Source organism: Ptychodera flava (assembly GCF_041260155.1).
Source record: "Ptychodera flava strain L36383 chromosome 3 unlocalized genomic scaffold, AS_Pfla_20210202 Scaffold_27__1_contigs__length_13241970_pilon, whole genome shotgun sequence".
NCBI classification, from domain to species: domain Eukaryota; kingdom Metazoa; phylum Hemichordata; class Enteropneusta; family Ptychoderidae; genus Ptychodera; species Ptychodera flava.
The window spans coordinates 6117243-6131452 of record NW_027248281.1 but is presented as its reverse complement, the minus strand read 5'-3'; the positions used below and the strand labels follow the sequence as shown (position 1 = coordinate 6131452).

The window sequence follows — 14210 nt, the reverse complement described above, 5'->3', positions numbered from 1 at the left end:
TGTCCTGATCAAGGTCATCCATAAATTCGTCTGGTTTAAATTCCGCCATGATTGAATTTCGCTGAGTTCACAGTATACAGTAGTTTTGAAAAGGCTGTCAAAATGTTGTCAAACGGCTCAAAATATTCGTCTCCCGGACGAGCCCCCAATTTTGTTACGTGCAGAGAAAACGAACAAAAGGGTGAACTCAGCAGTTAACGTTTAAACAAAATTTATTACGAGAATAAAACTAATTGCTAAGTTAGGGATAGAATACAAGCTTTAAAGTGTACAGACTACTTATCTCAGCTGGGACGGCAAAGCTCCAGTCTCAGAGTTGTAACAGTCAGTTGGATGAATGAACAGTCCTTGCAGGCTTGAAGCTGCACAAAGTCCACAGTATAAATCCAGCGTTGGCAGTGAAGGTCTTGAAAAGTCTTGAGAATGACTACTGCTGGAGTTTAGTAACACACAAGAGACACGATCCCAAAAGTCTGACTGGAAGCTGTGCACGTCCCTTTTATAAAGGCATATAAGAACAATCTAGAACTTTTATTGACATGCTAATTACTGTTCTAAAATTATCTCCCTTACACAACTAATCAACTTTCCAGAACATTCCAAACATGACTAATTGAATTCAAGGTTGTGAGGTCGTCAAGGGCAGTGACCTTGAGAATGTTCTAGACTAATTGAACTCAGGTCATGATGAGTGTGGGGGAAATGACCTACATAACACACTGTATTACAATATCATGACCTGAGTACAGAATTGCTGATTCGCACGCATGCTGGTGTTGTCTTGCAGTTTCGCTGTTCAATGATCGCCTTCTATGAGTCATGGTGTTTGCCAGAGCTACCTAACAGTAAAGGAATGACTACACAAAAATTGAATGATTTGTACGGTATGAATGAGAGATTTGCAGTCATAACTTTACATCTGCACCAGGTGCAGGCTCAGTATATTTCATACAATTCAACCAAAAACACGTTTTGCAGTCGGATTGCCAATGGATGTAAAAAAGAAATATCCATGGATTGTCGGACTTCCACGGCTTATCCTGTATTTTTCCCTCTGGACAGGTCCTACAAGGATAGCACGACCCGAAAGCGAAGAGTTTTCCGAAGACGACCTTCCCTTCCAGTCTAACATGTACTTTAGTAATGGTGAGTTGGAACTGTCCATTTTGACACTAAATAAAGGCGAGCCACACACAGTTTGTGTTTTGTAAAATCTCTCCTCATAAATGTAAGATTATTAATGGGAATTCCATTGATACACACTAGATACGACGTTTAGGATCAGGTCAGTACTCGATAACGGTCATACAGTTCGTGACACAGCAATAATGCAGCAGCCGCACTCATTTGTACATATCATGTGAATCGAAAAAACACGTACAGAGGATGTCGACAGTATTTCTGACTTCAGGCTTTGTCAGAGTGATGCTAAAGTCAATATTAATCAACTTTATTTACTTAATTACCCATCAACAGCGTCAAAGGCCTGCCACTTGCAGAAGAAAAATGAGAACCTTGCCAAACAAGAATGGCAAAGGTGGATAAAATGTGATATGTCAGAGTGTCAGTCTTTCCGTTCTTCGTCCCGAGTCTTACCAGAGTTATACACGCCTCAGTGAAGCCGAGACTACTGACTCCATACGTGTTTTTTCTTACAGAACCTGGTTGCTATAGGGAAGGTAGCTTCGGAATTCGGCTGGAAGTTATTATGAAAGTAACCGATGCTGAAATCGAGGTAATTACAACAAAACATGATACAAACACTTCTTCTTAAATGTCAAGTGACTAGTTTCCAAAGGAACCGCTTCACCTGCAAACATTCACCCATTAATCTTCTCACAATCCGTGACGGAGATTCTGCAGACAGCAATGTCTACAACACAATGTGTCCACATAGACACTCGAAATAGTGAGTGTCTATGGTCGTCAGCAATATCGCACAAAAAGCGAGTACACCGCCACTTCTTCCTGTGCACGGTTTGATCGCAAATCTAAATTTTCCTCAATTTCCTCTGACATTTTATTTGTAGGTACTCTAGCGTATGGGATAAAACAGAGATATTGTCTTAGATGTGTATTTATAATGTTTTTACGTGAGTGTAAATACAATGTGTAAATTACATGTTAAACGGTTTCCCCTGTAGAGTTAATGTACTTATCGCGAACAACGTTGGTCCGTGTTTGTTCCACCTTGTCCACTTTATATCAATTAATGGAACACTATTGAACAGGTAGAATGTACATCTGTCGTAAATCTCTGCTACATAGTGTAGACATCGCCATCCGAAGTTCAAAGGCCAACCCCGTATTTCAGTGGATGACCTTAGGCTGTGAAAGGCCATTTTACCATCAATGGCCAGTGACAATATAAGCTACGACTGGTTTCAAGTCGTCCTACATAAACAATCTTGCGTTCTATCAACAGAATCGAGCTTCAGCGAGGAGAAAGTTCATGACCTTCAAAGTTGAGTCTCTGGTACCGTTCGAACCAAAGCTGATATCGGAAAATTTGCTGACTCCAAATGAAGTGAGTATATATGCCTGATGTGGTGGTAAGATAATGTCATAATACCAAAATGCTAATGACTTTTTTTGTTAATCATTCAAGTTATTTCGTTAAGTTATATTTTAAAGGGTGAATATTAAAGGCAATTTTGCGCTTGTCAATCATAATTATAGCTTTGATACTAGTCGCCCATCGCCTAGTCAATTACGTGACAGAGGTGTGATGCGCGTCATTGCAATTTCGACCGATCGATAAAGGCTCTATTAGTGTATATGTGTGCGAGCCTAATTTTCTAGTCCATGACCTTTCATAGGGATTTCTGTCAAAGGAATTATTTAAGGACCACGGTCTGACCCAGTAATGACTGCTCACACAAGATTGGCACATTGAAGTGGATTAGTCAAGAAGAACCGGTGACCTTTCGACTTCAAGGTCGTAGTAATGATCATTTGTTGTGGAGAGGTTGAGCGAGATGTCTTGACAACGACTTCGATCGAGAATGGCAATTATCCTTCTGCTGCGCTTACATTTCGAATGGAATTGAGTCGAACACGGACAGGTTTATTTCTTTAAACTGCACGTGTACGTTAATGTTTCGAACTGTACATTTAACCCTGGAACAATCAATTCCCACGTAACAGCGACTTTCTCTCCTGGACAGAAATATTCGAGGTGTAATTTGGATGTGCTTAAATGATTAAACGGGACTGCAATGAGCAGCTATCCAATAGACAAGCCAATTCTGAAATGGCGCCACCCTGAGTCATATTCGCACATGAGAATTCGACTTAATAATATTCACGGCGCCAGATCACTGTCATGGAAACAGAAGTATTTTTCCAAACTCCTCTCTGTTGATTCGGTTTTAATCTTTTTATAATTAGCGAAGCAAGGAGAGTAAAAAGTAATGCTGTTGGCTAGGAAGTACTCTACAAGCAAATCATAGCCTGAGGAACCTTGTGTCTGTGATTCGCTTCCGCAATCGTGTCTACACACGTTTTAATCATCATTTATAACCTTTTGACCTCTTGGTCACTTACCTGTTCTGCTCCTTGACCCTCTCACTTCATAAGTGATAAAATGTCATAATTTGCTTTTACAAAAAAATAACGTTTTGAAAGAATTATTTTGCTTTCACGTCACACTGGGAAGGTCTAGCATGTCGGATTGAACTCTTTTGGGAGTTTTTGCATCTCATATGCTGTTTGTCTTATCAGATCTTATGGTTAAACGAGTACAACCAGCAAGTACTGGACGTGGTAGGCGCTGAATTGACCAGACTCGACAAGACTGATGTGTACGACTGGTTGAAAGAGAAGACACGACCATACAGCGTTGGCGCTGCCTGCAAAGAAGTGAACGAATCCATACAACTATCCAGGGCGGCAAATTTCACAATCCTCTCTCTCTTTATTTTTCTTAGTATTTTTTATCTCCTTTGATCAAAGTACCTAAAATAGGCTGTGTTTCTTTTTTAAATTTAATTATGCAAAGGATGATAATCTGTGCATACCAGATTGAATCAAGTATGTGCTCAGAGCTGCTGTCAGTTGTATGTTGTGTCATGACTTTTAGACGCGAAATTAAGTCCAACGAATCGTTGTGGATAATGGAAATTGCACGTGCTCCGAAGTGTCGTCCGTGTGTTACTAGTATGTCGTAAAATGTACGAGCAATGTAGTGTCTGCGATAACTTGTAACCGCAAATCAAATTTAATATTTTTTTGCAACGTAATATTTGATAACGTGATTTATTTATTGGTCAGGTACCTATTGTATTTAAAGCAAGTTCATGGAGGGGCGGCAATACACTCATTAATCAAGGAGTAAAATTAATTGGAAAAACAATCTTTGAGCACCATCCAGGCGGTTAACGTAACAATATATCAAACGCTGTGTCAGCCCCTGTGTGGTCTGCTAGTCAGTATATGCATGATACTTAATCAGACTTTAAACTGCAGCTTTGTTTGTTTATGTTATTTCATTGAATGCAAAATAAAAGTACTTGTTCAATGCTGTGTGGAATCGTGTATTGCATCGTAAATTATGTTTTCTGGTAACTACATGTACATTTCAGTATGTTTGGCCAAACTCACTTTCCACATTAATGATTCTCCTTTCCATCAACAATTAGACAGGGCGTTATTTAATTAAATTAATCATTTGCCATTACAATGTATTTTAATTAGACTTCAAGTTGTAAAATAATGACACTGATGGTGATTTATCTGCGTTGGACCAGAAATACTCTTGTTCTGGTTTATAACCATTATTTTCATCCTCTATGACTCATTTATGAATGAAGGTATAGATGTCATTATCACACCTGGTCTTCAACACCGTGTAGATGAATGTCGAGTAGATCAATAAAGGCGATGTTTCCAGTGTTCATACCCGGAGTAGTTGTAACTTTTGACAGATAATTTGATTTTATTTTCTTCTTGAACGAAGAACGATTACGAGTCGGCATGCTTACTTTTAACGTGATGAGAAACTACCGAGTTTTAGCGATCGTAATTCAAATGACAATTCAAAATTTAGCTGGTTTCTTTCCGATAATTTAAGTAAAAAACAATAGTATCTGGCATATTTCTTTTCTGTTACTTTTTCATATGTAATCTCCGTCTAAGTCAAAGCCATCGTACCGAAGTCAGATCATTTTGCGCTGGCATTAAAACCAAAGATAGAACATTTCAACGCCATTTTGGATGTAATTTTTTTTTTACTTAATGACAATTTAAGTGGCACAGTTCATGCTTGGTGTAAATAAAAACTAAATGTTAAGTAAATCACTTTGTCAACGATGACATGATGTGTTTGTAGCATTTGTTATTTTTTCAAATCATGAGTAGAAGAATTGACGTAGAAGAAGCAATGCCTTGGTATGGTGTATGTGTAGACTTAAAGGGGAATATTCCTTGAACTGGTACATTTATGTGTTTATGACTGTTTGTACATATCTAGTTCACATCTTACAAACTTTCATTTCCCATTGAATTTTAAATTTATTGAGAGGATTTGCTTTCTGTTGAATCACATCAGGAATATGTCTCTAATCAAGAAGGCCAAGTTGCTATTTTCCCCCAAAAGAGAAGAAAATACAATTAACACGACTGGAACTAATGTTTAATAATTGGATCTCTGAATTTTTCAAATTTATGCCCTATAGCTGAACGTTGCAATATCACAAATTATCCATAAAAGCAAGTGTACACAGCTAATTGTCTGCAGGCCTGTAACATAACTAGCCTGAAACAGCACCATTGCAGCATGGTTACAGACCAGTTGTGACAGTGATGGTTCACTAATGAAACACTAATGTAACTGCACTTCGCCATTGTCGGAACATTGCTGTGTAGTTACTGCTACATCAATGTCACAACAGCACTGTTACATATATGCTGTATCAGGGCTGTAGCACTCCTGCTCCAGCAGCGCTGTAACAGCGCTGCTGGAGCAGGAGTGCTACATGGCTGCTCCAGCAGTGCTGTTACAGCGCTGTTGGAGTAGGAGTGTTACATGGCTGCTCCAGCATGACTGTGACAGTTTGAATTCGGCAGGAGTGTTACAGGTCTGTTGCAGCATACATGTAACACACAGCTGCTTGAACAGGGTTAAACTAGCAATGTTGGACCTCCATCCATTGGACATTTTTAGTTCCGGCTGCATTTTAATTTAATTTTTGTATTATTGTTTTCAATAGTTTAAAATCATTCATTCAAAGGCATCATGGTTCTCTTTCTGTATGAATTGTCAAATTTAATTGAATATACACATAAATTGTAGTGAATTGTGAAAAAAAGCTTTACTGACTACATGCACACACACACACACCCATGCAAGCCCAAGAATTAAGAGTATCATTTTGTTGTATATAGTTTAATATTGAAATTCAAAATGTTTTGAACATTAAAAATTCATTGAAAGAGAATAAGTTACAATTAAATATCAAAACTTGTGAAATATATTAAAACACATATTACTAAAAAAATGAACTGTTTTTTAATTTTGAAGCAGTATATTTTTTATAACTATGCTGAGGTCATTTGGTTCGGTCACATTATTCCTCTTCTACCAAGGTTTCATAATATTCCTCGTCCTCGGCCATTACTTGATCTACTTTGAGATTTTTTCCAACATTATTGTACCAATTTTGGTATGTAGTCCAGAACCCGGACCGTTCCGGCTCCTCGTCCCTCTGGAACTTTCTCTGAAAAAAAATAAATAAAATTATTGTTGGATGTGTATTGAAAGTTGTAGTTTCACAAATGGATGGGTCAGTAAAATTGTTAATTTTCAAAAACATGGGCATGTTACATCACATCATTCACATTCAATTACCCATCACCCCTTGATTTAGAGCACCTAACATGACTGTAGTGCGTCATTCTTAATAAGAAAGAATAGCCCTGGTGGATAAAGATATTGTCATGTCGTCACACTTGTGATTCTTAAGTAGAATCTATGTGTAGTATTTCCAATATAAACGATAAAAAAAACATTATGAAGTTGCTGAATAAAGATACCACCTGTTTAATCTATTAAAAATTGTGGAAAAATGCTGAGTCAGCACTTTTTTACCTGTCGTTTCTCAAAGGAAAATGTACATTTACGACTCTGTCTAAAAATCAAGCATAGTGACATTGTATTTTTTATTATGTGTTTCAATAAGGTATCTTTCAATGGCTTTTTTGTCAAAGTTTCAGGAAATTGACAACATTCCTAGTATATTTTCTGACATTTCTACATGCAATCCTATGCAATGGCTTGTTTTGGATATAGCCTCTGGGTAGTCCACTACCTTAATACTGGCAACAAAATAGATTATTCTAGAACATACTGTGGATTTTTTTCCATTTGGAAATTATAAATAGATGCTTTACAAAGGAAACAAGTATTTTTTTTGTCTGATAAAAGAGCAGGATCTTGTAATTTGATGAATACATTGTAATAGCATGACTACATTATTTTTAATGTACATTTATGTAAGTATTTACAAACCACTTACGATGAGGCTCAACGCATACATTATCTTTGGTGTGACATTCACCATTTTCGGTTGGCAGACACTTTCTGCCAACGAAAGAGTGTCCATTTGATGAAAATGGCGCTTGTCATCTTCTACTGATGTTATCTAGTAATGTTCAAAGACAAAAATGTATCATTAGTTAGAGTTGACACATAAAAATTGCAAGGAGAAACATTGGAATGATGAATCATTAGAATTTATTCAAACATGGTATTTAGTGTGTATCTATTACACAAAATTGAATCGAATAAAATTGTAAAATTGTAAATCTAATCAAATTGTCTGAGGACATGATATTGATTATTAGCCTTGGACAATAATTTACTTAAAGGCCCAACTCCGTTATAACTTATCAGATTTATCTAACAGGAAATTTATTTTGTTGATAAAAATTTCAATGGAGAATAAAAGAAAGACAAACTATTAACGATCACTTCACTCATCCACAAATCTGAGGACCAAGGATTGAGAAGGGTGCCTTTAAAAGACAGAATAGATTGTGTCTGGGTATTTACCCTCTTTCACATGGAAGAGGGTGACAGTGGGACTAACATCTTCACTGTTATAAGAGATACTGTGGATTTTAATGGGTGTTACTGATTTTAAGTGGCAAAATACCGCAGTAAAAATGTAGATATTTTCTTTTTCAGGATGACGGATGACTGTAAATAGAACATACAACACCTGATAAAAATAATTAGCAGCTGTAAAGTATCAAGCATCACAGTTGGTGTAGATTTAATGTTGGTTATAAAATCCATATCAAGTTGTGTGTACCCTTTCTAGTGTAGAGATGCTGCATAGCCATAAGCCAAAATATTCAAATGTATGAATAACAGTCTGAGAAACTAGCGTTTCATTTTAGCCCATTGTCCATTACGGTCACCATGTATATCTATATATGTTTATTACATGCCCCATATATCAAATGTCATGTATGCAAACTTGTTAAATCATCACTGGTCTGAAATTGAACTGGAACTATTTTTCTCTGCTTTACATTGATTTTAATAAAGTCAACTGCCGTTCAACAGCTGAAGTTATTTTATTTTCTGACGGTTGACAGATTTTCGTTTTCTCAGTGGAAAAAGCAAGTCACAAGAATGTTATATGTATAAAAAAAAGTGAAAAAAAAAGAGTACCATTAAAACCCTAATAATTCAATCAGGAAAAACTAATTAAAATATTACGTAGTTGAATTATACAATATTCACATTGATTTTTGAACTGCAAAATGAGAAATTTTCTTTTGATATCAGACAACATACTAATGTTTCTTCACTTTCATGTAGATATAACAGTTTTAACATTTTCTAGTGAATGACCTTAAATGAATTTATGTTTCACTGTATATTCTCTCTTTCCTTCTGTAATATTGAAGTTGAAAAGTACGGTATGATTGGAAAAGGTAACAAGTAATGGCAAGGTGCATGGTCAATGTATTTGAGAGAAAAACAGTGTTCAATTCTACATAATGTTGGAATCAAAGGGGTTGAATTAATAAAGTTTTTACGGTCTTAAATTTTGTTTGAGGCATTCAATAAAAGCATTACAGCCCCAGCTGGGAACTATTTGCCTTGAGTGCAGGAGACTATTTGCCCTTCTGACATCAGGCAAAGTTTCACCTGTCCTCGGGCACATGGTCCCATGCAGGAGATGTAACCTATAATATACCGTAAAACCCTATTCACTCTACCACTTTTTAATCATCCATTTTTTTCTGTCTGAACCTAATTACCCCCTTTATTTCAACCTTATGTAGAATTGAGCACTGTTTTTGTCTAAGTTACATTGCCCACTTTGTATACCTTTATAATTCAGTGTTATAGAAAGTCAGTCCTGTATCACAAAATAACATAACATTTCTCCATGAAAGTGAAGAACATCAGTATGTTGTCAGACATCACAAGAAAAATTTGCTATTTTACAGGCCAAATATATGCTCTTTCAATTTGTCCATCAAATTTGAATTTTATGTAATTCAACTCTTTCAAATTTTAAAAGTATTATACATGCACATAAAAATTTGTGTATGTGTAGAGCGTGTAAATGAAGAATGCATCGTAGTTACCTTCCTCACTTCCTCCTGCTTCCACTCACTCACTTTCCGTTGACAGAAAGTCATCATTTTTCTTATCGCATTGACGTTGTAGTCGCCAAACTCTTCCTTTATTTTGTCCTATTTGTTGACCAAAATAATGTTATAAATAATATTGATGTTATCATGAAATTATGCATTAGATGAGTTTTCAAGATGTATACTCATAATTGCTTTCATATTTCCATGGTCTTTGTTATTAGAAGAATTTAAAAAAAAATTACGATATTAATTTAAAATAAGAATTATGGACACGTTTTACAAATTAAAAGTTGGATGGATAACATTGCATGAAAATTTACTGGTCTAAAAGCATAAATAATTGAAGCAAAGACACTGTCAATTCCATAAAGTTTACAACTCTACCTTAAAAATATACAATACCGCCAATTAGTAAGTGTCGCTCCAATATAATAATTTGTTGTATAATATAAAAGTGGCACCGGGTCACATAGCCCATGGTCAACTGTATTAAAAATCAAATGATAGGATTCAGAGATTTTTGCCCCAAAATGGGAGAAATTGCCCCAAAATACAATTACACAGATTTTTCAACAATTTGAAACTAGACATATCAAAGAGAAGGAGTTTTGAGTAACTAAATTTCTTGATCAAATTCACATAAACATTCTTCCAAAAGCAAACATACTTAATCTCTTGTGTAAACACACAGATGGCTGTGTGCTATCTTATCAGATGAGCTTTATAAACTGTCAATTTCAATGTCAATACCCCTTCCAACAACAGACTTTTTGAAACCAATGCTAGACTGTGTTGAAAGTCATTTATTGGATTTCTTTACTGCAGAAGAGTAGATTTAAAAAAAAATTTGCAAAAGACAATATACGAAGATTGCCCTAGCAAATTTCACCACAACTTGAAAAAAATCTAACAGAGGTCACCCACACACAAACTTTCAAATAAAGCCAACTTGTGGTCTAGATTTTTTAACTGAAAAATAGAAAAAAATTGCCCAAAAATACAAATATGCGAATTTCACCACAATTTGATCACACCTTACTGAGGTCACCCCTAAAAACCTCTATACTAAGTTAAGATGTTACCCCTAGAACCCTCCATACTAAATTTCAAACCAATCAGACCTGCCATTTCAGAGAAAAAGATTATTTGACCATAAATGGGAAAAATTGCCCCAAAAATACAATTATGAAAATTTCACCACAATTTGAACAAATCTGACTTAGGACACCCCTAGCAACCCCCATACCAAGTTTCAAATGAATGGGACTTGCGGTTTCAGAGAAGAAGACATGAAAAATAACAAATTCTAGATATTGACCCAAGATGCACACAATCATATTGGGTATGCCTATACTACTTACATGCCAATTTTTTAAGGAATCGGACCAGTCATTGTTGAGATTATGACTATTCTTATTCTTTACAAATGAATTCTAGTCCAGACATTAATTCAATGTTCAACAATAACAATGCTGACTGTACACAAATAGTCTGTGTAGACAAACTGAACACTGGGTATTTCATCATACTTCATGGATTTTAACTGGAAACTGGACTTGATAAACGGAATAAAAATACTGAATTGTCTAAAGTTATAGCTATAGTGGAACTTTAAAATAATATGATTTTTTTGGTCAAATAACAAATAATAGACTAACAAATATGGTACTACATTGCTGAATTCATTTCAATTCTAACCAATTAATAAAAGTTAACACGGAAGACCTTTAACAGATGCTTGACCACTTATTATTAAATTAATATACTTACATAGATTTCTTGCCTGGGAACCTCTCTTGTTGGTTTGTTTAAGTATAGTTTAGCTAGTAGGCTAACCAGTGTATTCTGTGATAATAATGAAAGACAAACAACATAGACACTTAATTTAAGGTAGGGGTTTACCCATCATCAAAATGTTGTTATTTTTTGTAAGAAGAGATTATAATGTAGACCTATATATAAAGTTAAAAAAATATAATATGAAATGGGTCTTTTTGTAGATTTATGTGGTACACAGCATAGGAATACCCCTCATCCTTTGACTGTGTACATTTATCCAGTTGATGCAAAATATTTAACTGTAAAACAAAAACAAGGTTTGAATATATTGATATGTCAGTGCTACTTATTTGAAGGATGATTTTTGTATGTGTTAATAATATTAGTTGATGGATACAAGAAATATTATAGATTGTCATAGAAGCAATTACAACAGTACGGATAATTTAAGGAATAAAAATATGCAGGAAGAAATGATGAGTCATGATGGCTCTCTATGGTAAGAATAGTTAGAGGAGATCCATAATAAAATCAAGCATGGTGACATCATGTTTATTTTATATGTTATGACTACATTTAATTTTTCTGGACAATTTCCGAAAATTACAAGAAAACGAGTCAGTGGTTTCTCAGGTTATTACATAAAGTCCTGTGACATATATATAAACACACACATAATTGTATTTTATTTCTGTGTATCAATGGATATGATAACAACTATCTGGCCTACAAACTGTCCTTTGCATTTTTTTTCAAATAACACAAAGGACAGTTTGAAAGTATATAATAATTACAGTATTAAATACTTACATACTCATATGACCCTTTTCTAACCTCAAATTGGGTTATCTGCATTTTTGCTGATTTTAGTAAAGTAGCCTTTATCTTCTTTTGTTCTTCACTCACTTGGTCAATTTTGGTGTGAAGTAGTTTTAGTGAGTCGTATATGGATCTCAACAATCCAGGGTTGTTGCACGAACTCGTACTACTACTGGAGCTATTACTGCCGGTGTTCCTTGTAGAGGTATTGCTGGTAGATTTTGAAAGTGTTGCATTGCCTTTGTTGTTTTGTTTGCCTTGACCTGTTTCATAAATCACATTCAATAGAATTAGCTATTTCTAATAAATTAATTTAATAGATATGAAAGATTTTAGTTTTGATATATGAATTGACACTCTGTAGGGTATACATAGTAGGCCTGAATGAAAATTTGATGAGATTTGTTTGTATTAGTAACAATTGACAAAAAATACCCAAATATTCAATAAGTCATGGTAAGGTTGATAGCTGTTGTAGCTTTATTATTATAATCTAATTTGACTTTATATGTTAACCTAATTTTACTCCAAGTCCAGTATCATTCTTAAAAGCACATTAAACACAGGTGTATTATTATTTACCAGTAAATTTTATATTTGATGAAAACTTTTCTATGTCAACAATGACAAAGAGCAGCCTGGGTAACTGAATAAAGGCATTGTCTATGATTAACGTGTATACACCCCTAATTTGATATTTTCGCTATATTGTTTAGAAATTCATAAATTAAAGCACACAGTTGAAGCTTCTATGATTGAGTTTGATAGCTCTGCTTGTAAAAAAAATGACAACATTGAACATATGATTGAAATTTTTTAACACAAGAAAAAAAGAGGACTCATCACTGAGACTCTTCAAAACCATTTTGGGGGGTTTGTTTTGTTTTGTTTTTGTTTAAAACAAGTTGATAAAATAGAGTAAAATATAATTTAATATTGCTATTACAGTGACTGTGATGTCATCATCTCCCTTGAAGCAGACTGAAAACTTAGTGAGTACTGTGGTTCAAGAGAAAAATTATAGAAAAAAATTTTGATAAATACATTAAAAAAAAGAAACTCCTAGCATGTCTTCCCTTCGTTTATTTATTTATTTATTTCCCCCCTCCCCCCCAGCCCCCAGTCCTGACGGTGCGCATAGTAACATACTTGCATGAATGAAGGGCTTCCCTTGCGTCAAAATTCTATTCATATTTAAATTTAAAACAGTCAATATGTGATGAGGCGCGGCGGGGCTATTTTGGGGATTCCATGCTATTCATATTTAAAACAGTCAACATAGTGAGGCGGGGTTTTGGGTGAAATGGGGAAACAAACGTTCGTCTGCATATGTCGTCAGTACAGTATCACTAAGATAGATTTTTTCATAAAAACGACAAAATTTATATAGAAACGCTTACTTTTTACGGTGCCGAAGTCCTCCGTAGTTCTCCTCACTTTCACTGTGTCATTACTGTTTCGGAATTCAAGTGCCGGTCTTTTTTTCGCCTGACTGCTGCCACTGAATACTGGTGAACTTGAAGCCATTGTGGAGTTGTCGTATGCATCATGTGCATCGAATACCGTACCGCGTACCGTATCGCCTGAGCTGCGGTGCGCGCTGAACTACAGCCGATCACTCAACCGGCGCGTGCCGGTATAATAAGCGGACGACACTTGCGATAAATCTCTTGGGTATGGTACCTGTAAATTGTGTATTACAGCTACATGCTTTCTTTAAAGTGGGCAAGACTTTGCATTATTAATGTAATTAATGAAGGACACTGTTATGTACGTTTATTTTGTTTGCTTATGAAAAAAAAAATGGATAAAAAAAAAAAGTTATTGACGGGATGTCGAGATCACAAATGCTCTGCAAAGTTACTTTCTAGTCACAAGTAGATGTATCGGCGTTTCCCGTTGGCTAAAAATTTAACTTGAGGGCGCAGTTTTCATAGCGCAGTCAATAGCGTAACGGTTCACAGGAAGGGTGGACATTGCCCGTATCAGCTGATTTC

General features: G+C 35.3%; 2 protein-coding genes across 2 annotated transcripts in view; one reads left to right on the top strand and one right to left on the bottom strand.

The window, feature by feature from the left end:
- Positions 1–5318, top strand: part of LOC139126228 (xaa-Pro aminopeptidase 1-like) — a 37772-nt gene extending 32454 nt beyond the window's left edge. Inside the window, exons 19-22 of the mRNA XM_070692276.1 lie at positions 1063–1146; positions 1659–1735; positions 2426–2527; positions 3724–5318. Coding sequence (XP_070548377.1) covers positions 1063–1146; positions 1659–1735; positions 2426–2527; positions 3724–3948 — 488 coding nt within the window. The 3' untranslated portion in view covers positions 3949–5318. The remainder of the gene's footprint in view (positions 1–1062; positions 1147–1658; positions 1736–2425; positions 2528–3723) is intronic.
- Positions 5319–6381: 1063 nt separating this feature from the next.
- Positions 6382–13525, bottom strand: LOC139126230 (uncharacterized). Its single transcript, XM_070692278.1, has 5 exons — positions 12205–13525; positions 11386–11460; positions 9607–9714; positions 7515–7640; positions 6382–6716 (listed from the first exon to the last, which is right to left on the bottom strand). Exons 1-5 carry the CDS (start codon positions 12247–12249, stop codon positions 6567–6569), a joined length of 504 nt encoding a protein of 167 aa, XP_070548379.1. The 5' UTR covers positions 12250–13525; the 3' UTR covers positions 6382–6566.
- Between the last annotated feature and the right edge of the window lie 685 nt (positions 13526–14210).